Genomic DNA, 27,205 nt, shown 5'->3' on the forward strand with positions numbered 1-27,205 from the left:
TCGCGCCACTCGGCCGGCCCAATAAAAATAAATTTTAAAAAAGAGAAGTCTGCTGGGGGTAGGAGCATTGATGGGAACATATTCCCTTCAGAAAGGAAAGACATAGGAAGACAAAGCCTGTTCCCTGCCTCTTCTCCCTACTTCTGATGCTGTAAATAAGGACATGATCATCAGGCGGGGGCAGCCATCCCATGACCATACAACAACTAACATCTGGAAGAAACGTCTGTTCACGGAGGGCTAGGAAATAGAAAGCGCCCAGTTCTCGAGGGTACCACCGAGCCTCTGCACCGACCTGGAGTTGTCTCCTCCACACTTTGCAGTGAGGGAATGAATCCTGTCCACCACACAGCCAAGATTCACCAGGAATCTTGTCACCTGCAGCCTGATGTGTCCCAACCAGCAGACTGTCTCACACAGGGGGTTCAATGCCAGTGTGTATGAAGTGCTTAGCACGTTGCTGGCACTCACGTAATGTTGGTTAAAAATTATTACCATTATCACAATTTGCTGCTCAAGGCCCTGCCACTGCTTCCACATCCCGCTGCAGAGAGAAGATGCTAGCAGCAAACAATTGGTACATTTCATCACCCGCACCGTCACCGCCGATGGAGGACACTACAGCTGCTAGGCTGCTGCTCCACTCTAAGGTGGCTGCAACTGGGCTTTCAGTGGCATGAATAGCCAAGGAGGAGAGGGGCGAAGGGGGCCCAACAGCTCAGCAACCTGCCGAGGGAGCACAGCATTCCCACAGCTAAAATATGGGAATGAAAGCCCAGCTTGGGCCCCTTTCTCGTACTGCCACGCCTTCCGACTGCCAGGATCTATATGCACTGTCACCACCTATGCCATACCCCCGACCACCTGTACTACCACTTACTTGGCACTTTTCTTTAACTGCACTCACTTTTATTTTGGCTTACATACCAACGGTAGCCTCACCCAAAGCAGAAATAGCCATGAGAATACTGGGTTTGATGTGCTATTGAAATTCTTTTCCTGTTACGCATTAAAATAAAATCTTTACTGTTTATTCATACACCACCTGAAATTATCTAGTGGAGTGATCTGACCTTGGGAAACCTGCCCTTATGACAATAAGACATTATTCCTAGTCAGCAAGCTCCTACCCACTTCCTTCGCACATTCTTTTACTTACGTTCTGGAAACACAAAAGCTCGAACGCTAGTAGCTCTGAAAAAGCCCTCCCGAGGCTGAGGTCTCTCCCAAACTCCTCCATCAGGGCTCTGTTCCATGGAACATATCCATGGTTTATACTTCCCACTTTCGTTGTCTTCTAGGATGGGTTAATAACAGCAGCAGCATTAATGGCCAATGTGCACTGAGGACTTCCTCTGTGCTGCTTTAAGGACTTTATACAGAATAACTCATGATCCTTACACAGCGCCATATGAAGTGGGCACTATCACTCCTATTTCACAGATGAGGAAACTGAGGCTCAGAAGAGATTAAGTCACTTGCTTAAGGTCCCATTATTCGCATGTGACACTGCCAGGGTTGAATCCAGGTGACTGGGGCCCACCCCCTAATCTGCTCACTACCCTTCTGCTTCTAGAAGAACCAACAGTGACCAAGGTCTGCGCTGACTGAACACTGATATTGAGAGTCTAAGGAACTCCCCAAAAGTCACACCGCTGGGAGCACCTACAAGCACTTGGGACTCAGGCCTGTCGATTCCTGTGCTCAGTCTCACCCAACACAACCGACCACAGAGCCAGCACCTATGGGAGCCAGAATGGAGCCTTCCTTTACGCCCTGAGGCCCTGGCACACCTCCACTCCCCGCTTCCTCACTGTCCCCTTTTAGCTCGTGTTAGTCAGCCCAGAGAGGCCAACACTCCTCTGAAAGGAGGAAAGGAGTCTCTGACAAAACCAAACGGAGCCTAGTGTTACCCTCTCTCATGCTCAAAGATGTGTTGGCTGACTAAAGTGGAGTTTCCTAAAACTAACCCATTCATACCATTATTCTGTACGAGGTTTCTCCTCACCCGCTTGCCAGGCCTCAGACCCACATTCTTAATTGATAACTATAATCATGACAGCTAATGCTTTCCATGAGTGCCAGGCCCCATGCTGAATGCTTCACAGGTACTGACTCACCGAATGCTCACAGCATCCTTCCTTAATAATGAGGTACGGACTAGCACTCTCCTTGCTTTAAGATGAGGAAATGCAGCCGCATAGAGGCTAAAGCCACTGGCCCAAGGCCATGGAGCTGGGAGTGGTGGTTCCAGAGGCCCTTCCTTAAGCACTCAGTGACAGTGCCTCCAACGACATAATCTCTCCCATGCACTGAGCACTCACAGAGTAAGTGCCAGGCTTTGCACTTTACATAAAATGACCTCAGTGAATTACCACGCCCACCCCTCCATACACATGCACCTTAATGAGAGGTAGATATTTTAAAAATGAAGAGCCTAAAGCTCAGAGAGGTGAAGCCACCCACCCAAGGTCACACAGCTAGTACAGGGTGGAGCCGGGACATGGCTGCCTACAGTCTGAGTCCAAAGCCATTAGCTGTAAGGCTCCATAGCCTCACACCTAAACTCCAAATGGCCCAAATATCCACCCTGTTCCCAGCAAGCCCCTAAGAGAAATTAGCCTCCAGCTCCAAGAAATCAGGGTGGACATCTCTGCAACAGAGCATCACAATGACAGGAAGCTCTGGCCAATTCCACAGGACGAGGCACAGCCCAGCAGCTGCACTCCTCCTGGTACCTACTGCTCCGCATAGCCCCTGTGAAGCCTGCACACACCCCTTCGCAGTAGCTCATGTGTAGGTGGAGTCCGGAGGCAGGCCAGGGCTTCGAGGGTGACGGTGACTGACCAGTGACACTGCTCTTTCCCCAGCCTGGCTCTTAGGTTGTTCTCCCTCCATGGCCTTTATTCTGGGGGTGTTTCATCCCTGAAGGTCTGGAATTGAGACTCCGCTCCTTTCTTCACTGGCAGGGCCTTCCTTGTGTCCCCAGACAGGTCAACCAGTGAACAATCCGGATCCTGTCCGACCGCCCGATGTGCTTATGGAATGCTTAAGAGCAAGGACTCTGAAGCTAGATGGTTTGGGTTCAAATCCCAGCTTTGCCACTTGCTAGCTCTGGGACCTCAGACAAGTTACCTCCCCCTCTCTGTGCCTCAGTTTCCTCATCTGGAAAAGGGGGATAATGATAGTACCAACATCACAGGGCTGTTGTGGTTATTTTAAAAACAGAGTAGGGCCTGGCACTTAGGGCTATGTAAGTGTTTGCTACTGTTAGTACGAGTGGCCCAGTTAAACACACTCACACCCCTAGGGTGGGCAGAGATGGCCATTGGGCCTCTAAGACCCTGTGATCATATCAAACAAAAGCAGCCCCTCTCAAAGGAGCCCACTGGCCTGCTGATGGCAGAGGACGCCAACATAGAGGTGGGGCAGGGTTCTTGGTTCCTACTGACCAGCTGTGACAGCAATAATATAGTCCACTTGTAATTATTTGGCTCTTTGTATGTTTACTCTGTGTCCCCACCCCCAGCCAGAACAGAAAGTTCAGGGAAGGCAAGGCTAGTGTTCCAGATCCCACAGGACCTCGCTAAATTCAAGTCAGAATTCAAGAAATGTTCACCCTGGGACCTGAGTCCTGTGTGAAGAGAATCCTCCGACTATCCCATTTGCTGCCCAAGGTGCCCTTAGGTGTCCAAGGCAGTGGCCAACCAACAAGAGCCCCCCCCCCCAAAAGGTATGCAGTGGCTGAATGAATGAGGTTTTTTCATCTCTTTAACAAGAGCAATGACCACCTTCCAGGCCTCAAAGAGACCAAAAATGATGCTTCCATCCCTGCCCCCAGGCAACTAGTGATCTAGTCCACCTAGTCAGAGGTCCAGCTATGGGATAAAATGATTCAGAAACACCCCAGGGCAGTTCAGCAACCAGGAGAGGGGAGGCTCAGGGGGACAGAAACAGGAGTCGACCCCACTCCAGAATTTTGTAGGGCATACACCAGAGAAGGTACCTCCCTGGCCCTGCCACACAGAACCCTAAGGAAACATGTGAGCTCTATTTGTGCAAACAGACAACACCAAGCCAAACAAAAGGCCAGGTGGGTGACCCACTCAGTCTGTCTTTCTAAGCAAATCAACAAACTCAGCCATGAACCCCAAATCCTCTTCTCTCCAGACCGGCTCAGTAAGGCCCCAGCACCCCCACTGAGTGCATGGAAACGCAAGGCCCCGCCCAGATGTGCCACTCCAACAAGCAGTGCAGTGATGTATCCAGTTAAAGAATCCATCCTGAGTAGGAAGGCCCCACCCAGAACTAAAGTAGCCATGACCTCTGCTGCAGGCCCTAGACATCTGTGGGCCCACCTGGCCCAGGGGCTCCTGGGAATGGCTAAGCTTAAGGGCTTTACGCTGCTGGTTCTCAGCTGGGGGTGACTTTGCCAGCTCTACCCCAGGGGACATTTGCAGAATTTTGGACTATCATGACTGGGGGCAGGGGGAGTGCTACTGGCATCTCATGGGTAGTGGGCCAAGTATGCTGCTAAACATCCCACAATGCATAGGACAGCCCCACAACAAAGAATGGTCCAGCCTAAAAGTTCGACAGCGTTGAGAATGAGAAACCCTGGGTCTAGGCTCTCAATCTGTAAAGGGCAGTGAACGACCAAGGGATTTGGTTAAAATGCAAACTGGGGTTGATTGTGGGCTCTTGAGATTCTGCAGGCCGAGAAGCCGACTTCTAGCCCCTTGATCCTCAAAGCTGTGGTCCAGGGAGCAAAGCCTTCCAGTGGCATCAGTATCACCTGGGAGTCCTCAGATATCCTGACCTTTGGCCCCTCCTCAGACCTCATGAATCCCTGATCTGCGCGTTGTAATAAGGCTTCCAGGTGGGTTTTGGGTATACTCAGCAACTGGAAATCCTGGTGGCACATTAGGGAGTTTTGAAAACTCTCCATCCCTTTGGGGAGCAGGGAGGCCGGGCCAGGTTTTAACAGTCCCCCCAGTTCTAACACACAGCCAGAGTTGAGAGCACAGAGCACTGCCCTGGAGGAAACAGTTCAGTTTCCATGGCAGGCAGGAGCAGGCACCATGGTGGAGGCTCCACACAGCCCCCAATCTCTGGCAACAAATCCTGACAACTCGCAGCTTCTTGGCATCAAATAACCCGTTCCCCCAGAAGCAGGGCTGCTTTTTGGCACCCGAGGCCTGGCTGTCTGCCAGACACAAGCTCCTGGGCAAGAACCGGCTGATGGGACAAACAGGAGTCAAATCCAAGCGTCTTAACTGTTGACAAGAAAGTAGAAGAAAGAGGAACTCATCTCACTGTGACTTAAAATCGGAAGGTGATGATAATAACAACCAGTACTTCCTGTGTGCACTTTTCTAAGCATAGAAATCATTATCCCCACTCTATAGACGAGAAAGCTAAGGCAAGAAAGGCATATGCCCAAGGTCATACAGGGGACAGGTGGTGAAGCCGGAGCTGAAACACAGCATCCAGGCTGCTCTGTTTCACCAGGCCCTGGTGCTTTAAAACCCTCCTCATTTTCGGCACAAAGAGAAGAGCTCATGAGTGCCCCGCACCCTCAAGAAGCAGGCTCGACTTGGCTAGTCTGTGTTCTAGCACTTCTCCAGGGCAGTGAGCTTTCAGCTGGCCTACTTTGGGTAAGAAGTAAGTAGGCTTAGGGCACAGGGCACCAAGGCTTTGTGTGACAGCACAGCTAGGCCACCTTTGGGACAAAAAATGCAAACCACATTCTTGGTTGGGGAGTCAAAGGGTCTCTTCCTTGTGACCCTGGGTAAGGACCTGAAGGTTGGTAAGCGAGAGGCAGGGGCAAGGCCTCTGGTCCCCCCGCACCTCTTTCTAGATGCCAAAGTCAGCTCCCCACAGCCGTTCCCTTCTCTCAAAACACTCCCAGGGATGGAAGAAAGTGGAGGCTTCAGGGATCAAACTCAGGTCCTATAAATCCCTTCCACCGCATTCTCACCCTTCCTTGTTCACCCAGCTCAAGCCAGGCTACCTTCCTCTCTGTTCCTCCAACTTGCCAAGCTCATTCCTACCTCAGGGCCTTTGCACCGCCAGGCACCTTATTTTTTCAACTCTTTGCATGGCTGGCTCCTTTCCATCCTTCAAGTCTCAGATCAGATGTCACCTCCTCAGACAAGCCCTTACTGACCCCACTCTCTAAGGTACCCTCCCACCACCAAACACATCACAGTATCCTGCTTTTCTTCATAGCACTACCAAGTTTCTTCATGGCGCTACCAATCACCTCTGATATATACTGTTTCTAGTCGGTCTCCCTCCACCCAGGAGGACAAAGATTGGGTCTGTCTTGTCCTCTATGTCTTGGGAGCTTACAACAGCGCCTGGCACAGAGCAGAAGCTTTATAAATATTTGTTGAATACATACATAAATCTTTATTTCTAGTCAAGTTAATGAAATGACAATTATCTTCTTGAGGGTTCACCAGGATGATATGCTCTAGTTTGCTATGGAGTTGTCTGCATGAGAGATTTGTCAAGTAACAGACCAGCCATATTCCAACGCAACCTAAAGCACAACAGTAACAACCATAACAATTACAACAATAAAGTAACGCAGCTAACATTTAATGCACACTTACTACGTGCCAGGAACTGTGTAAGGTGCTTTACTAGTTCAAAACTCATTAACAAGCCTGTGACATGAGGTGTGATCAAAAAATACGGTGAATGTTAAAATTAAATTTAAAAAATGTATTACAGTAAAAGGCATTACCATTACTCCCCCTCAGAATACTCCCCCTCGCTTTGAACACACTTATCCCATCATTCTTGCCACTTTCTGAAGCAGTTCTGGAAGACCTCTTTCGTGAGTGTCTTTAGTTGTGCTGTCGTGGCTGCCTCGATGTCCTGAATCGATTCAAAACGTTTACCTTTCGTGGTCATTTTGACTTTGGGGAAGAGCCAGAAGTCGCACGGTGCCAGATCCAGTGAATAAGGTGGATAAGGACATACTGTAATGTTTTTGTTGGACAGAAATTGCAGTACCAGAAGTGATGTGTGACACAGAGGCTTTCCATTGTGATCACAAAATACGGTAAATGCTGCTGCCGAGTGCCATTACAGAAAGGCAGGGATCTTCAATATGGGAAGTGGCGCGTTGAACCTTAGTAACAGTGTGTGACAAGTTTCAACTTGTGTGGTGCAGTCAGTTCGGTGTGAGCTACAGTTGAGAGGTATCTTTTAAAGTATGCCGTAAATCATCCTCCATCATGACAATGCTTCACGTCACACATCGCTTCTGGTATATGGCAATTTCTGTCAAATAAAAACATTACGAAACAAACAAACAAACAAACAAAAACATTACGGTGTATCCTCATCACCTTATTCACTGGATCTGGCACCATACGACTTTTGGCTCTTCCCCAAAGTCAAAATGATTCAGGACATCGAGGCAGCCACAACAGCACAACTAAAGACACTCACGAAAGAGGACTTCCAGAACTCCTTCAGAAAGTGGCAAGAACGATGGGATAAGTGTGTTTGAAGCGAGGGGGAGTATTCTGAGAGGGATAAATGGCAATGTGACTTTTACTGTAATACATTTTTTTTAAATTTAAACATTCACCATATTGTTTGATCACACCTCGTATAGCAGCTTGTTCTTTTCTTCATTTTGCAGAGATGAACACCAAGGCTTGGAAAGGATATGTCACTTGTCGAAGGTTACACTTTAGTAAGGATCCAATGCAGTGCAGGGCCCTTGACCACTGCCCTGCCCCACACTGCACAGGGCTTATTATGGCAGTGCTTCCTGAGACTGCACCAACAGGGCATATCTGGAAAAGTGACTCATTGTTCTCAGGAGATTCAGCCGGGCTGTGTCTTTCTCCCAGTTTCTCGCACAAAGCACACACAGTTCCTCACAACTTCAAAAATGTTAATTCTAATATCTGTACTAAACAAGCTTATTGATCAGGATTGGTTTTACAATTCCATATCAATGCTGAGCAGCCATTTTTGACTGGATCACTGGTTCTCAGGCTCATGGCTTAAACTTCATTTCCCCTTGGAGTTGAGCTTGTCTTTCCACATACTTGAAGCAAAGACTCGTCACAGTCAAAATGACCACATAACACCTAAGAGCAATAATTGACTCTTACGCTTGCACCTGTGTGCCAGACACTTTAAAATTCCAACTCACTGAATCCTCACAACCACCCCATAGGATATTATCCCCACTTCACAGCTGAGAAAACCGAGGTCCTGAGAGGTGCTGTCCCTTGCCTAAGGTCACCCAGCAAGTAATCAGCAAAGCCGATCTGAACCCCAAACGGTGGCTCCAGAGTCTGCTTTCTATCACTACCCTCCACTGCCTCTCTATCAGACATCTGCTCAGAAGTCATTGCAAGTAAGTTCTGTTTAGCTGTTCACAGTATCACATGAGTCATTCATTCACTCATTCATTTAGACATGTTTTTAGAGCCTTTGCAAAGTCAGGATTGGGCTAAGGGAAGTAGATGTGAGGCCCCTGCCCTCTAAATGTTTGGAGTGGGGAACGAATGAGTGAAAAGGCAATTTCATAACATCATACTCAATGGTGAGAAGCTCGAAGCTTTCCCGCTAAGAACAGGAACAAGCAAGGATGGCTCCTCTCACCACTACTTTTCATCGTACTGGAAGTTCTAGTTAATGCAATAAGAAAAGGAAAAAAAGTACACAAATTGGGAAGGAATAAAACTGTCTTTGTTCATAGATGACATGATCATTTATGTAGAAAATCCTAAAGAAAACTGAAAACAACTCCTGGAACTAATAAGCACTTATAGCAAGATTGTAGGATACAGGTTAATAAACAAAAATCAATCACTTTTTTATATACCAGCAACGAACAAGTAGAATTTGAAATTAAAAACACAAAACCACTCACATTAGCACCCCCCCAAAATGAAATACTTAGGTATAAATCTAACAAAATATGTACAATACCTACATGAGGAAAACTATAAAACTATGATGAAAGACATCAAAGAACTAAATAAATGGAAAGAGATAGTCCACGTTCATAATAGTAAGATTCAATATTGTCAAGATATCAGTTCTTCCCAACTTGATCTACAGATTCAATGTAATCCCAATCAAACTCTCAAACTCTCTTTTGAGAGGCAAAAGACCCAAGAATACTAAAAGAGAAGAACAAAGTCAGAGGACTGACACTATCTGAGTGCAAGAGTTACTATAGCTCGACCGGTTGCCCGTGGTTGCGGAACCCAGCCCACCTCCGAGGACCTGCTGCCTCCAAGGGCCTGCTGCGGGAGGCGATGCCATGGAGCGCCTCGATAAAGCAGCGCTAAACGCCCTGCAGCCGCCCAACGTCAGAAATGAAAGTTCATTAGCATCTACCCTGAAGACGCTCCTGTTCTTCACAGCTTTAATGATCACCGTACCTATTGGGTTATATTTCACCACGGAGTCTTATGTTTTTGAAGGCGCCTTTGGGATGTCCAATAGGGACAGCTATTTTTATGCTGCTACTGTTGAAGTGGTCTCTGTTCACATGGTGCTGGCTGTCTCTGTCTATGTGGCCTGGAATGAAGGCTCACAACAGTGGGGTGAAGGCAAACAGGATTAAAGTGATCACCTTTTGAAAGTATTAAATTGATTTTTTTTAATGGTAAATGTGTCGGGGATACTGATGATTCCAATAAAGTTGAGAGAACATGTTAAAATCAATCTTAAGGAGTCATGTTTGACTAGTATAAATTTTAATCCTTCTAATACAATCGTTTGCATCATCAATTTTAACTGTATGAGCCTCTTATTTGCAACTGAGAATTTGGATCAATTAAACTGGTTACAAGTAAGTACGTTAATTACACATCATTCTGGGAAGAATTTGATTATTTTACAGGAAACTGTGTTTTACAGCACTTTGTCTTTTGGTGGGTTTTGAGTTTTACTTTTCTGGATATATTAAGACGTACACAGTGAAGCAAGTCTAAACTTTATTTTTCGTTGCAACACTTTCCCTAACTATCATGAAAGTACCAGGTCACTGGATTTTGGAATGTAAATTCCCATGGAAAATTGCTTAAATTGTGGATGCTGGGATTAATTTGAATGTCACTGAGAAATTTCAAATAAAGTATAATCCCTAAAAAAAAAAAAAAAAAACTTACTCTAAAGCTACAGTTATCAAAACAGTGTGGTATTAGTGAAAGAGTACACAAACAGATCAATGAAACAGAACAGAGAGCCCAGGAATGACCTACATAAATACTGTCAACTCTTCGTTGACAGAGTTGGAACAAAGAAAGTACTAATTGAGCAAAGATAACAATCTTTTCAACAACTGGTGCTGAACAGAGAACATCTACATGTAAAAAAATGAATCTGGATACAGACCTTATACCTTTCATAAAAGTTAAGTCAAAACAGATTACGGACCTAAATGTAAAATGCAAAATTATAAAACACCTAGAAGATAACATAGGAGAAAACCTAGATGACCTTGGGTATAGCTATGACTTTTTAGATACAACACTAAAAGCACAATCCACGAAAGAAGGAATTAATAAATTGGACTTCATTAAAATTAAAAACTGCTCTGTGAAAGACAATGTCAAGAGAATGAGAAAAACAGTTCACAGACTGGGAGAAAATATTGGGTTGTTGGAAAAGTCATGACGCATTTTTGTAACAAAAAACAAAAAAATACGTCATGACTCTTCTGACAACCCAATCCTTGCAAAAGACACATCTGATAATGGACTATTAGTTAAAATATACAAATGACTCTTAAAACTCAACAAGAAGAAAACATGCCAATTTAAAAATGGGCCAAAGACCTTAACAGATACCCCACTGAAGAAGATATACAGATGGCAAATAGGCATATGAAAAGACGCTCCACATCACATGTCACCAGAGAGAAATGTAAATTAAAACAATGAGATGCCACCACACACCTATAAGGATGCCCCAAATCCAGAACACTGACAACACCAAATGCTGGCAAGGATGTGGAGCAACAGGAACTCACATTCACTGCTGGTGGGAAGGCAAAGTGGCACAGCCACTTTGGAAGACAGTTTGACAACTTCTCACAAATCTAAACACACTCTTACCACACAATTCAGCAATCATGATCCTTGGTATTTACCCAAAGGAGTTGAATATTTATGTTCACACAAAAACCTGCACACAGATGTTTAGAGCAGCTTTGTTATAATTGCCAAAACCTGGAAGCAACAAAGATGTCATTCAGTAGGTGAATGGCTCAAATGTGGTACATACAGACAGTGGAAAGAATTGAGCTATCGAACCATGAAAAGACATGGAGGTACCTTCAATGCATAGCACTAAGTGAAAGAAACCAATCTGAAAAGGCTGCTACATATTATATCATTTAACATTCTTGAAAAGATAAAACTATGGAGACAGTACAATGATCAGTGGTTGCTAGAGGTGAGGGGAGAGGGAGGGATGAACAGGTGGAGAACACAGGATTTTTAGGACAGTGAAACTACCGTGTATGCTACCATAATGGTGGATACATGTCATTACACATTTGTCCAAACACATAGACTGTACAACACCAAGAGTGAACCCTAATGTAAACTATGAACTCTGGATGATAACATGTTAATGTAGGTTCATCAATTGTAGTAAGTGTACCATTCCAATAGAAAATGTTGATAATGGGGGAGGCTATGCATGAGTGGGATATATAGAAAATCTCTATACCTTCCCCTCAACTTTGTTATGAACCTAAAACTGCTCTACAAAAGTTGTGTTGTTGTTTTTTTAAACAGGCTAATGAAATAAGCCACCAATGAAAAGGCTCATGTTATTCTGAGATAAATATTCATAATTTTTTAAAAAATTGAACATTATATAAAGGGTTTGGGGCATTAAATTTAGACTTTGGGTTTTATTTTTTCCACATCTGTAATGGGTCTAACACAGATCTGCCACATGGGGCTGCTGAGAAAACTAAATGAGTTAAACCAAGTACCTGAAATGCTTAGCACATGGTGAATGCCCAATAAATGTCACCTATTACAGGCACACCTCATTTTATTGTGCTTTGCTTTATTGTGCTTCATAAATATTGCATTTTTTATAAGTTGAAGGCAAGAACTCCACCAGCAAGATTACAAACTCGCTTTAACTGAAGTGGTCTGAAACCAAATCCACAAGATATCTGAGGTCTGTCTGTATTATCTCCAGCACCCTGGACAGCATCCGACACACAGTAGGCACTCCCTGGTGCCAGGGGATCCAGCCACCTGCAGAGAGACACCCAGCCTGAGGAAGGAGATGAACTGGAAGGCCTCTGGGAGCCAACGGGGTTGTCCACTAGGCTATGAGACAAGCAGGTAAAACAGACCTGCCTGAAGAAACCAGTTCTGCAACCTTTCTCTGGCTGCTCTAGGCCCGCTCCCAGAGCCTGCCTCTCGACTTTGATCTAGGAGGTTTAATCATTTCCCTGATTAGACAGATACAACTCAAGAGGCTTTAGAACTGTGTCCCTCACAAGCTTCCTTCCAGCACTTTCAGGTTGAGGGCCAGCTGTTGTGCCACATTCCATGGGTCACTTTTTGTAAATCGACCACAAAGGAGACATGTGTCAAATGCTGGGAGACAGCCCCTTTGTGATGGCTAGATTGGTAATGGGGTCTGTGTGATTGCAATATTGACTGAGCACGCCAGTGATCACAATACTTGTGTTCCACTGGGAGAGACAATTAGGAAAATTCTTGATTTCCCAGCCTTTCTTGCATTAAGAGTGGTCACGTGACTTTATATAGCCAATGACATAAAGGAGAACCTGTTGGGATTATCATTCCTGACAAAATAGACAATGCTTTGCTCCAGGTATTTGCAGGGAGGTGTTCTTTGAAACAGGTGAAGTGTTATTGCTAATGAAGGGTACTGCTCTCCTGAAATGGTGGTGGCACTGTCATCACTGACACTGACTCCCTGAGTCTACTGTACAGACCTCCTTAGGGAAAGCAGGGGGTATGCAGTAAAATAAAAATAACCGGCATCCACTGATGTCACTACTTGTTACGCTGTTTTAGGTGCAATACAAATGTTAACTCATTTCCTCCTCAGCACAGGACCATGACGCAGGTATTGCTATCTCCAGTTACAGATGACAGAAGTCAGTACAGAGAGGTTAGGTAACTTGCCCAACATAGTAAGTGGCAGAGGGGATATTAGAACCCAGGTAATCAGGCTCCCTAATCAAAACTCTTCATCGTGAGCTACACCAACAAAGTATGAGCCTAGGTCGGCCCTGTAAAAATAATTGAAGCCATCAATACCATGCGCTGAGCGCTTATTATGTGGCAACCTTGGAGCTAAGCACAGTGTGTGTGTGTGTGTGTGTGTGTGTGTGTGTGTGTGTGTCTGTGTCTGTGTCTGTGTCTGTGTGTGTCTGTGTGTGTGTGTGTGTTACCCTCCAAACACCCACTGTGGTCAGCACTGTTACTGTGTCTGTTGAAAAGATGAGAGGTGATGGGACTTGCCCTGTGTCGCATGACTGGTAAGGATGGTGAAGGCTAGAGGTACAGGCCTGCAAACCCCTAGACACCAGATCATAACTCTTGGAAATAGCTCGCAGGAGAAATTTTCTTTCATTCTTTTATTATTAACCACAGTCAATGACCCACTCTCAAGGACATTCTTGGCCTCTCCTTGGCCACATGTGATAAAGGCCACGTGTACTTGGCCATAGAGAAAAGCAGGGCATGGAAGGAAACAGAGCAGAACCCTGCAGGCAGGTGCTCCTAGAATCAAGGCCACGGTCCCGCCCTTGACCACCAGGCTGTTGGAGCCAGAACGGGCCTTGCTTTAGCCTCATAGGCCTTCCCTCTGCTCTGGAGGAAGCCCTGCTCGCAAGGACCTCAACACATGCTGTCCCCCTGCCCAGAAAGCTCTTCCTCATGCTCCACTGCTCAGGTACATGCTTCTCTCTTTCCTCTAATTAACTCCTACCCATCCTTCAGTGTTCAGCCACTCAGCTGGATAAAGAGAGATCTCCACGATGCGCTGTTCAGTTAAACAAAAAAGAAGCAAAGTGCAGGACAGGGTGTGGAGCAGGCTACATTTTGTATAAGAAAGGAAGGGAAGATAAAAATAGATATTCATATTTACATAACCAAACCGTAGAAGGATATGCCAGAAACTAATACAAATGATTACTTAAGGGAAGGATATGCCAGAAACTAATACAAATGATTACTTAAGGGGTGGAAGAACAAGGTGGGTAGGGCAAGGGGTAGGAGAGGAGACACCTCTTAGTATGTATGTCTACACACACAGGCACGCACACAGAATTGACTTTTGAAGCATATAAATCCATGACCTACTTTTTAAAAAGTGTCACAAATAAAAACAAAGCAGGGGTAATGGGCAGAGGGTCAGAGAAGGCATGTGATCACGGACCTGAATACATCCATCTGAGGGACTGTGGGATAATGTCCAACACCCCCACTGGCCTGTGGATTCCTGAGGGCAGGCCTAAACCTGCTCTGGCTGCCAACCAGGGGCCTGCCACGCAGCTGGTGACCGAGACATGCTTAGAGTGTGTGTGAGTGGATGCACCAAGCAAGCCACCTTCAGCCACACACCTGGGCTTAGCCCACAGCTTGCAGCAGGCTCTTGTTTCCATGAAATAAATTAATGGGTGACGGCGGAGGCAATACAATCACCAGGACCATCGGTACAAGAAAAGTACTCTACAACACGGTGCTGAAGGAAAGTGTGTGATGCAGGGATCAACAAACATTTTCTGTAAAGGGCCAGACAGCAAACATTTTCAGTTTTGGGGCCTCATGGTCTGACCGCTCAGTTCTGCTGTTACAGTGTGAAAGCAGCCACAGACAATATGTAACTGGGTGAGCAGGCTGTGCTCACATAACTTTCTTCACAGACACTGAAACTCCAAGTTCATGTAATTTTACATGTCGTGAAATAGTCTTTTTATTTTTTTTTCGACCATTAAAAAAAATGTAAAAACAATTCTTAGCTCCTGGGCCAAACAAAAACAGGTAGCAGGCTAAATATGGCCCGTGGGCAGCAGTCTGCCCCCATTGGTGTAGAGTATGGCATCTGTGTTTATGTATTTGTTGTATATACCCACAGAATTTCTAAAAGGAGTCAGGTCAGTGGCTGCTTCTGTGGAGGGTTCAGGGATGGAAGAGAAGGTGACTTCTTTATTTTTAAATTATGTACCATGTGCAAATTAATAAAATATTGTTTGAAAGATAGTACTGAAGAGAGAAAGGAGGCTGGGTATGGAGTTAAGAGCCCAAGCTCTGAGGTAAGAGACCATGACCAGAGTCCCAACTCTCTTCTTCCCTTGTTGTGCATCCAAAAGGCAAGTTGTTTTACCTCTCTGAGCCTTGGCTCAGAGATAATATAAGTATTGGCTTCATGAACTGATATGAGGATTCCATGGTTTAATCCTTTTGTGCATTGTCAGGCACCTGGAAAGTGCTGGCTATTATCTTTCTTATGAAGTCATTCATGGGAAAAAGTCCTTCTCTGAAGGGAAACCTGAAATATAACTGTGGCATGAAATTCCCCTTGAGAGCCCGCCCAGTCCCACAGAGAGTCATCCAACTGTCCACATAATGGATGCCTTGTGACGTGAGGAAGCTCATTTGTATTAGCAACGACATTCCACAGGGATGCATCCTGGAGCCACGTCTGCACATCCTGCTCAATGGAGAAGGCAGCCAGCTCCCCAACTCTGGGTCTGTCCCAAACTGTCACACTGCAGGGCCATGCACCCATGAGATCATTCAGTGGCCATTTATTAAACACCTACTGTGTGCAAGGACATGCAGTAGACACCTCTACACCTTGCCCTGGAGGCTGCAGGTGCAAAACATGAGCTTCTTTTGAAATAATTGGTGGGACCAGAGAGTAGATGCTTTGCTTGTGTGTTCTCATAAATCTCTTGCATTTCTCTGTGTATTTATTCATTCCACAAATATATACTGATCTCCCAAGGGCCAGGCATTGTTCTATGCACTGGTCCTAATAGGGATCCTCATTCCCCAGCTATTTCCTTCTGAACTTTAAGACCTGTCAGGGAGGGATCTCTGGGGTTTCACTGTCTCTTCTGTGTTCTCTGTGCTCAGCACAAGCTATAGCACAAAGCAAACAAATAACCAATAGTTACTGGGTCAAATTACTGAGCATGGAGGACATCTGGAATCTGGACCTGCCTGGTGTCCCTGCCCCAACTTCTGGTGACAGCAGCCCACTTTTCTTGGGGACAATCATTCCTTCCTAATTCCTCCCAGCTCTGTGTGTGTGGCAGTGGGATTGCCAATCACAGGACCCTGCCCACCCACATGATCCAAGCTAGGCTAATCTGCTGCTCTACCTCAGGAACTTGAATTTCAAGCTGCAGATAAAAATGATAATGGTAATAACAGCAGTGAAATAAAAATAGCTGATAATATTTATCATGCCATATACGCTGTATTAGGCACTGTTCTAACGTCTCAAGTATCAACTTATCGAATCCTCACAGCAACCCTCCTGTTCTTATCTCCCGTCTCATGGCTGACAAACTGAGGCACAGAAAGGTTGGGAAACTTCTGAATTAAGTAGTGAGATCGGGATTCATGTCCAGGAGGCCAGCTACAGAATCAGAGCTCTTCACTGCTACCTTCCACTACCTCCTCCACCCGCAGGACAGCAGGGCCCTAACGACGTGGCCCTGAACACCTGCCTCAAGGTGTCCCACAGCTGCCTGACCCCAGTTTTACTTTTGCTGCTGGTGGCCCACGCTGGCTCCTGTTGCTTGCAACCCAAGAACCCTGATTGATAAACCAGGACTACTTACTTGGTTTCACAAGTTGAGCCAGACGAGCCGGCCATGCTTCCAAGTGCTACAGGGCAGGAGCGGCTTATAAACATTTTAGGAGGTAGGTCAGGGCACTTGGGGGCAGCCTGCTTCTGCAAGAGCAGCCATCTTTCCCCCTGAAGAAGGCAACCCCACAGGAGACAGCAGGAGAGACAGCCAAGGCGATACATTACGGAACGGCTGCCCCAGGGGAACACTGCTGGCACTTTGGGTGGTACACCTATCCTCTCTACATTAGAACATTTAATATCCTTGGCTCCCGGGTCCTAAACTCCTGTAGTGCTGCCTCCCCTTCACTGTGAGGCCAAACCACCTCACTAGTTTCTGAACGCCTGCTGGGGGTGGTCTCCGGAGGGGTGGTATCCACTGGCTGCACCCTGACTTCCACACACCAAGTCCCCATGTCTGGCAGCCCTGTCAAGAACTTTATTCCTAACTTACATTCTGACCTTAGGCTGGGTTCTTTGATTTTCTATGAGCTGCTTTAAGTCCCACAACATTCAAGTTTTACTTACTTATTAATATCCATAGAGCCCTTGCTACACGCCAGGAACTGTTCTAAATGGCTTACATATAGTAACTCATTTAATTCTCACAGCCACCAATGAAGTATGCACCATGACCAATGTCACTCCCATCTTACAGATGAGGAAACTGAGCCTGGACAGGCTGCATGACTTCCTAGTAGGCGGGGGAACCTTAATCTGAGGCAGTCTCCTCAGAGTGCAGTAGGATTGGGGGTTATGACCGGTGTCTAGGGCTTTCCACTTGGCCCTGGAAGGTAGTCAGCGTCCCGTCTGCCCCCGCATGCTGCCCTCTCGCCACCATTCAGTTCTAGGCCTCAGCAGAGCCACAGGCCTCCTCAGGAAGCTCTCCTGGCTGCCCACCCCCCGCCCTACAGGTTAACATGCTGCCCAAGCTCCCTGTATTTTTCCTCTACAGCATTTATCACAGTGGCAATTGGCAATTGTGAAGGTATTTGTTAAGTATCCCAGTCTCTCCTCCAGGCTGTCAATACCATGAGGGCAGGAATTGCTGAATGATGTGCCTGTGTGTCTGGTGGCCCAGATCTGGCCTGGTGGGCACTGTAAATATTCGCCAAGTAACAAATCAACTATACTTTTTTAAAATTCACGTTTAAAACTAGGACAGCAAAATATGGACTCTTAAAACTGAAACCAAGGTGAAGGGCTGGCCTAGAATCCAGGGGAGGCTAAGAGATCAGCAGAGTCACCTGAGAATTTAAATGGTGGAGCTGAGTTAGGGGGAACGCACTACTGGGTGACAGAACAGAGGGAGGGAAGTCTATGATGGCACAATCATGGAAATGCAAAAGTCAGCATTAAAAATAAATACCGGGGGGCCGACCGAGTGGCGCATTGATTAGGAGTCGGCTTGGGACGCCAGCTCTGAGCAGCAGAGCCCCGGTTCAAATCCCACATGAGGGCCAGTGACACTGCCCTCAACAGCTAAGATGGTGAACAACAGCTTGACCTGGAGCTGGGCTGCCTGAGTCGCTGGCGACAGCGTAGGCTGCAGTGGAGCTGCAGTGGCTTGCCATAAGCTACCATGAGCGGCCAGCAGCCAGCGGGAGCTGCCAAGAGCCGCCGTGAGTGGCCGTCCAGTGGCTGGCGACCGATCTGCCTCACCCGGGAAGAGCGCAATGATAATACCAACATGGGCCAGTGAAGTGACGTTCTCCACAACTAGACTGAAGAACAAAACGACAGCAACTTATCTGTTCCCCTCCCCCCGATTCCCCAATAAAAAAATCTAAAAAAATAAAATAAATAGATAATAAATAAATACTGGGGAAACAAAATCATGCAAGTAAACACCAACTCCTGTGCCCAGAATTTTCTACTCCTGCATTTCACTTACACTCTGATACTAAAGTTAATAATTAAGAGCACAGGCCCAGAACCAGACCCTTTATTCCAATTTTGGGTGGGTGAATGAACCTTTGTATATAAGGAAAGTGGGGACACAGTAGGACCCAGCTCATAATATTGTTGTAAAATGAGTTAAGCCATAAATACTGCCAGGCATACAGTAAGTGCTCAATAAAGACGAGCTGTTACCATTATTATAATCAGCATCACTGCTCTTCACCCCCCCACACAACCAAGACAATGGGGAGGTCACTCTGCCAGTGGGCCATACATGTCCTGCGATTTCCTACCCCTGACGCCTAAACTGCTCTCTCTTTGCTGCTGAACTTGGATTTCAAGCCAACAAAACAGTCCCTCGCCTGCCTTGGGTAATCTATGGTGAGTTCTGACACTTAGAATCAGACACTCAAAAATAACATCAATATCCAGTCCATATGAGACGCCAACCACATATCTTATGGCACAGAAAAAAGGTACAAGGAGGAGGCATAAAATTGTACAAAGAGCTTTCCCTCACACATCTTCAATCATGCACCTTACCCCCTCACAATCCCTGCCCCCCACCATAATATGGACAAGGAATTTTAATAGAACAGATGTCCAGCATTCCACTTTATGAGCATTTGCTCTGGTGTGAATGTGAGATGGGAGTTGAGCATATGCTATTCCCTCAGGCAGGCTCAGTTCTTCACCATGGAGCAGCTCACCACTCTGAGCAGCATGCTAGCATTCCAAGACACATTTTTCATACGACACAGCCTCTAAAGGTAAACCAGCTCCATTGGCAGGAAAGGAAGAACGCATGTTCTGAAACTGCTGGGGGAACTGGCTGTACAGAGTGTAGTGTTAACACTCACTTTTTCTTGTCCCCTCACACCTACATTCCCTTTTTCTTTAATAATCGAACTCCTACATTTTAGCCAGGTACATGGCCAATGTGAATGAAGACTATGTTTCCCAGATGCCTTTGCAGCCAGATGTGGTCACATGACTAAGTTCAGCCCAATGGAATGGGAATGGAAGAGGTGTATACTACCTCTGGGTCACCCCTTTGAAGTGTGAAAGAATTCAGGAGCTTAATCAATTCGGGTTGTGGGGGAATGACCTCTATTTTCACTGACATCTGACATTCAGCATTTCCTTCAACTATGAACAGAGGAAAACCACAGTAGTTTCCACAACACCTATGAATTAATTTCTCACCAATAGAAACCCCAGGTTTGCTTTTTTCAATCACGTTATAGTTCTTACAAACATCTCAAAATAGTATTCATGCCCTTTAGTACTTTGAAATTACGTAGTTATTAGGGCTGTCACTGGATTTTGCCATACTGTATCACAAATTTGTTATCTTAATATTCCAAAAACTAGATTTCAATAGAATTGGTTTACTTTGTATTTCAAATATTTTATTAATTTAAAAACATGATTGTGAGAAGTAGATGTCAAAGAGTCCATGGCACACAAATGTTAAGAACCTCTGCTGTGTTCTTCAAAAAGCTAAATATAGTTACCACATGACCCAGCAATTCCACTCTTAGGTATATCTCCAAGAAAACTGAAAAATATGTTTAGACAAAAACTTGAACACACACGTTCATAGCAGTATTATTAACAATCAAAAAGTGTAGGGCCGGCCGTGTGGCACGTTGGTTAAGAGTTGGCTTGGGACGCCAGCTCTGAGCATCAGGGCCGCGGTTCAGATCCCACATTAGGGCCAGTGACGCTGCCCCCACTACAGCTAAGATGGTGAACAACAGCTCGACTTGGAGCTGGGCTGCCATGAGTTGCCAGTGATGGTGTAGGCTGCAGCAGGGCTACAGTGGGCTGCCATGAGCTATCGTGAGTGGCTGGCAGCCGGTGTGAGCTGCCGTGAGCCGTCGTGAGTGGCCATCCAGTGGCTGGCGACCGATTGCCTCACCCGGGAAGAGTGCAATGATAATACCAACATGGGCCAGTGAAGCGACATCCTCCACAACTAGACTGGAGAACAAAAGGACGGCAACTTGTCTGTTCCCCTTCCCCAACACTGTTCCTCTCCCCCAATTCCCCAATAAAATAAAATCTAAAAAAAAAGTAGAAACAAACAACTCAAAGGTCCATCAACTGATGGATAAAAAGTGGTATAGCCATACAGTGTAATATTATTCAGCCATAAAAAAAGAATGAAGCATGGATCCACACTACAACGTGGATGAACCTTGACAACAGTACACTAAATGAAAGAGGCCAGACACAAAAGGCCACATATTGCATTATTCCGTTTACATGAAATGTCCAGAAGAGGCAAATCCATAGACAAAAAGTAGATTTGTGATTGCAGGGGGCTGGGGAGGAAGGAATGGGGAGTGGCTGAATTCAGGGTTCCTTTTTGGGGTGATGACAGTGTTGTGCAATTAGGCTGTGGTGAAGGCTGCACAACCTTGTGAATACACTAAAAACCACTGAATTGTACATTTGCAAAGGGTAAATTTTATGGTGAGTTCTCTCTCAAGAAAACCCCTCCTTTCTTCAGAGGAAGGGAGGTGCCCTCTTCTCTCACATCCTCCCTTCCCATGGGGGCAGAATGCACACATGGTGATGGCGGGGAGTCCTTCTGGACCACACAGATGAGGCCAACATCCCAGGAATGGGGAACAACAAAATGGCAGGAGGCTGGGCGGTCTCCAACACTCGTCAGCCTGGGGCTGCACACTCTCAAACTGCTTCATGAGAGAGAAATCAACCGCTCTCATGTACACCACTGTTAGTCTGGGTCTGTTACAGCAGCCAAACCTATATTCAGCTCATACCCGACATCCTCTTAAAAGGAGGTTAAAAGTGATCTAACTCTATAGCTTTTGTTTTACCTGACGATGGCCGAAGCTAACTCTTTCATGAGATGCACTTCCACATCTTTGAGTGTCCCCTGTCCTGCAGGAGAGGAGGGTTAAGACATGTTGGCTGTCATGCCAGTTTGGTGACCTCTCCACTCTGCACTGAGAGGCTGACTGTGGCTTTAGGAGAGAAGAGAGTGACCCAGAAAAAGGCTTCCGACTGCAGGATCCTTGATGGACAGCAGAGATTCAGAATAGTGTCAGCAGCGTGGGATAGTTCCTTGGAGGTATTCGAATAACCGAGTGTTAAACACTTGACCTTAGCCTCCCACTCCTTGGCCTCCTTAGATACAAGATGACTAACAGGCTAATTAAAAGGCGTTAATCACCGTACTCTAGTTAATGTTGTGAAGTTTTTATTATTAGGAGATGTATCATTTCAACTGGGCCCAAGACTAAAAGGAAGGTCATTTTGGCAGCATTAATACCAATGGGTCCATAAAAATATGGCTGAAGCATGTATTTCATTTAATCTACTAGTAAAACTTTCACTTTGAAATTTCACTAGAGGCTTTTTAAAACTTCCGGCCAGTCATTGTTCCCTGCTCTAGTTCAATGACAGGATAACCATAATTTTAAATGAGTAAACTACTCGACTTCCATCACATTCATTTAATGAAGTTTTTGTTTTCTGGGTTATTTTTTAACACATAGCATGTACTGGGGATGCAATGAGAGGAAAACAGTGACAGGTCTGGGCTTGATCTGGGACTTACAGCCCAGTGGGGAAGACAGACATTAAACACGTCAAGGCAACCATAACATGTAATTAAATATTATGATAACTGCTCTGAAGGTTTGCCAGAAAAGAATAACAGGGGCCAAGTATAGATTCAGGATGGTCCTGGAGGGCCTCTTAGAAGACCTGATATTTAAGCTGGGATCTGAGGGATGAGAAGGAGAGGGAAAGCATTTTAAGCACAGGGAAGGGCACATACAAAGGCTCTGAGGTAGGAAAAAAGCTTGGCTTATTTTGAGAAACTAAATGAAAACACTGGCTGGTGCACAGTGAATGAGGCTGGCAGGAACTGCGCCATGGGGCCCTTTGTAGGCCGCGGTAAGGATTTCTGAATGGTATTTTAAGTACAGGAGTATATTAGTAGATAACTGTTATTTGTTGCTCACAAAGCACCTTAATTTTATTCCGGGCCCAAACAGGCCCCACTTTCAGGCCATAAGATGTCAATGGAGTTCCAGCCTGGACCCAGGCCTAACTGCCCATTAAGGCCTCCCGCCTTCCCCTGGTCACAGTGATGGTAATACGAGTATGACCTAAGCTGGCTCGCAGTGAACTTCAGAACTTTTGTAGAGGTTCCCGCACACACAAAAAGGACTCTCCTCCTCTTCTTCCGCTGGACTTGCCTCGTAATTTCAGGCTACAGTTATTGCAATCATAACCAGCAGAACAACCAATTTGAGGCGGGAACCGTGATAAATATATATTTGGTCTTTGTCCCGGGTTGCTGGCACAAGACTTCTAAAACCCTTGGAATTTTCTGAATGACAAAGGTGACAGGAATGTCTTGTGTTGTTCATAACAAGCCCTTTTCAACCATACCAGAGTTTATGCTAATAAGGCGACTCTTGGTGGAGAGGTTCCTTGATAGCTTCAGAGTGGGGGCTGGTCACTAGATAGACCAAGGCAAGATTACGGCAGGTAGGGTCAGAATTGAGTTGATTGTAAAATACCCGGTTAGTGTCCAGAGGGTTGAAGAACTGGTTGGTTGGTATGAGGAAATAAACCCACACATTTGGTTTCAGAAGTGTTATGAGTAAAAACAGCTCAGAGGAACCAAATGAGAGGTCCAGGAGAAAAATTCAGTATTGGTAATAACATTATTTGAGCTCTGGATCTAGCTGCACCTAAAGCAAATTACCCTGGACTTCAATTATGTTAAGCCAATTATTTCTCAATTTCCTTAAGCCACTTTGGGTTGGATTTTCTGTTACTTGCAACCCAAATTTCTGGGCTGATAGAAATGGGAAACCACTGAAGGATTTACATATGGGCTATAACATGACTTCCTATTTTTGGAGAGCGGAAAGGAGGGAGCAAGAGTAGAGGCAGTGAGCCTAGGAGAAGGCTACTGCAATGGTCCCAGTGAGAGATGAGGTCATCAGAGCCCATTAACGAGACTAACATTTACTGAGCACTTACTATGTGACAAGAACTGAGCTGAGTGCTTTACTTATATGAATTAATAACCTAACAACCCTAGTGTGTGGGTAGTATTATCAATGCTATTTTTTTTCAGTTATGGGTTGAGTTGTGTCCCCCCAAAGTTTATGAGAAGCCCTAACCTTCAGTACCTCAAAATGTGAGCTTATTTGGAGATAGGGTTGGTGCAGATGAAATTAGTCAAGTTAGAATGAGGTTCTACTAGAAAAGAGTGGGCCCCTAATGCAAATATGACTGGTATATTTACGAGAAGGGAAAATTTGGGCGCAGACATGCACACAGGGAGAACGTCATGTGAAGATGAAGGCAGAGACTGAGATGATGCAGTAGCAGCCAAAGAATGCGAGCAAACCACCATGTAACAGATTCTCTTTCAGGGTCCTCGGAAGGTATAAACCCTGCCTACACCTTCATCTTGACTCCTGGCCTCCAGAACTGTAGGACAATTTAAGTTTCTGATGTTTAAGCCACCCAGTTTATGCTACTTTGTTATGGCGGCCCTAGCAAACTAATGCTGTGAAGAAGAAACTGAGGTCTAGAGTGGGTGTGGTCACCCACACCAAATTTCCCTTGGGAGGACGTATTTCTAACCACTATACTGTTCCTCTGGCCTGTGGGAACTACTCCCCACTACCATGGGGTCTAGAAAAGTCCTGAGCCCTCCATGTGCCCCTGGTCTCCATCTGCAGGACTGACATCTGCCTTCCTCTGCCCCAATGCCTGGGCGGGTGAGAACGGAAGAGAACAGCTGCAGAGGTGCAGGCCTTTGCGGCAGCAGTAGAGTGGGACAATCCTGGACGGTATTCTGAGCAAAAGAAAACATTGGAGGAGGGTGGAGGCGGATCAAAATCACCTCCCCACCCCAGATGGCTGGCACCACACGATCCAGCCTCTCCCTTCCACAGAAGACTGGAGAACAGAGCTGGCCCCAGATGGGCGACACGGAGGGAGGTGGCTCTGGCAGGAGTTGTCCAGAAGACACAGGAACAGTCCTGGATCCCAGATCAGGAGTCCATGACCCACCACTCCAAGATGGTCAAATGACATTCCTCCAGCCCCCACGAACCATGGCCCCGCGCTCTTCACACATGTAGGAGAGGGAGCTCTGTCCAAACCTATCCTTGCCATCATGAGCGAGTCTCTGCAAAGCCTCTCTCACTGAGCCTAAGCAAGGTGGTGCACGTGGCTGGCACAGGCCCACGGCCACTGTGGCAATCTGGGAAGGGCAGAGCTGGCCAGCTCCCTGCCATGCTGATTCCTCCTCCTGAGGAACATTTCTTCAAACACAACGGTGTTTCTGAACCAAAGATGCAGTGGGCAGCATTAAAATCCAAGTAGAATTGAAAACCAATTAGCACTTATTTCGGGAAAAACAGTGAGCCATGGATCACACAGCAGGGGAGTGGGGGTGGGGAGGGCACTCTGTCTGTGTTTAGACCAAATGGTACTACAGAGGGGGTGGAGAGCTAGCCCAGCACACGCTGGGCCATGTGAAAATCAGCCGTTAAATCACAGCTTGCTGCTTGTAATGTACACATTTCCCCAAAGTGCTCACACACAAAGATCAGAAATGCAGCAGGTGCTTTCCAGGTGGGCGGGAGGTGGCAACATCCAGACATACCGAAGGCCTAGCCGAAGGCTGGGCCCCTAACATTACCAGTAGAGAGATGGGGCGATTACAAAAGGACTGAAATGGCATCTGGTGTCACCCAACACATTTGATGACACTGACATCAGAACACTTCTAACTATAATTAAGGACTCAGAAATGTGGGAACTGAGGGGTGGGTAGAAGACAATCTGCTGCTGTTTCCCTCAACTTTTCATGGCTAAAGTTATGAAGGAAATATGAATCCAGATGTTTAAAACAAAAACCATTAGAAATTTATGAACTGACAAAAATCGCAATCACTATGGGAAGGGAAAAACTCTCTCTCCCCGCCTCCCCCCACCCTCGCCAACTCCTTGTAGGAGAGTAACAGATAAAGTTAGCCCAAACTAGGGCTAGAGAGAATCTGAATAACACAAGCCAACAACTTAATTCTCAAAGTTTATACAAAACTCTTTTTACCAGAAACAGATGAGAGTCAGTCTTATAAAATAGCCATTGAATGTTCATAAAAATAGATCCTATGTCACAATAAGAAAAAAAATCTCAAATTCTCCAAAAAATAATCTTTCCTATCACAATACTCTGACTCTAATGCATTTAAACTAGAAATGAAGCACAAATTTGGAAAAGGATAAAGAGAAACCTAACTCAATGGTTTGCAACCTCAGCTGCATGTAACAATTACCTGGGGAGTTTAATATATCCTCATGCCCAGGCCTCACCCCCAGAGTCTGATTTGACTGGACTGGGCATCTTATTTTTCAAATTCCCCAAGTCTACCTGATGATATTAAGGAATTACTATTAATTATTTTAGCTATAATAATTGTACTGTGGTTATGTTTTTAAAAAGAGACCTCCTGTTAGAACTAATGAAATGTTTATGGGTAAAATGACGTGTAATACTTGCTTCAAAATAAGTGGCAGGTGGCAGGTGAAGTCACAATATAAATGAGACAAGATTTGTCAGTATAGATAATATATGCTCTACTTCTATATTTCTGGAATTTGTTCATAATCTAAAGTAAAAGGTAAACAACAAACCCCCAAAAAACAAAGGCAACAATTTTTTAAATGTCCCCAATGGATCAGAATGTTCAGCCAGGGTTACATATTTGGAATTTATAAAATACTTCTGGGTATGTCTTCAACTAAACAGAAAATCAAAAGTCAAAAGTGACAACCAGACTTCTGGGATGGAGAAATGAGAAGCTCAGGAAATTCTTTCTCCCAGGCCGGCTGAGTGGCACGATGGTTAAGAACTGGCTTGGGACGCCAGAGGACCCCGGTTCGGATCCCACATATAAGGGCCAGTGACACTGCCCTCTACAGCTAAGATGCTGAACAACAGCTCAACCTGGAGCTGGGCTGCCGCAAGTCACCGGCGATGGCGTAGGCTGCAGCCCCTGCTGCAGTGGGCTGCCATAAGCTACCGTGAGTGGCTGGCAGCCAGCATGAGCGGCCAGCAGCCAGAGCAAGCTGCAAGAGCCTCCGTGAGCGGGCCGTCCAGAGGCCAGCGACCGATCTGCCTCACCCGGGAAGAGTGCAATGATAATACCAACATGGGCCAGTGAAGCAACGTCCTCCACAACTAGGCTGAAGAACAAAACGACAGCAACTTGTCTGTTCCCCTCCCCCAATTCCCCAAAATCTTAAAAAAAAAAATTCTTTCTCCCAACAATCAGCAATAAAATTCACATGCAATGCTGTATGCAAGCTCTGGGAAGACTAGAGAGGGTCCTAGCTGCCCACACATCCCTGACTGAACATGAGG

At 45.8% G+C, this 27,205-nt stretch overlaps 2 protein-coding genes across 6 annotated transcripts in view; one reads left to right on the forward strand and one right to left on the reverse strand.

Moving 5' to 3' along the window:
* The window catches only part of SIPA1L3 (signal induced proliferation associated 1 like 3), a 242,337-nt gene that overhangs the window by 170,658 nt on the left and 44,474 nt on the right, over window positions 1-27,205 (reverse strand). The window lies entirely within an intron of this gene.
* On the forward strand, window positions 9,308-9,613 carry LOC109395368 (vacuolar ATPase assembly integral membrane protein VMA21-like). Its single transcript, XM_019666287.1, has one exon. It carries the CDS (start codon window positions 9,308-9,310, stop codon window positions 9,611-9,613), a length of 306 nt encoding a protein of 101 aa, XP_019521832.1.

Source organism: Hipposideros armiger, unplaced genomic scaffold (assembly GCF_001890085.2).
Source record: "Hipposideros armiger isolate ML-2016 unplaced genomic scaffold, ASM189008v1 scaffold_466, whole genome shotgun sequence".
NCBI lineage: Eukaryota > Metazoa > Chordata > Mammalia > Chiroptera > Hipposideridae > Hipposideros > Hipposideros armiger.

Excerpts from the sequence above, each read along its gene's own strand:
- LOC109395368 (XM_019666287.1), top strand. The coding sequence starts at position 9,308 with ATGGAGCGCCTCGATAAAGCAGCGCTAAACGCCCTGCAGCCGCCCAAC.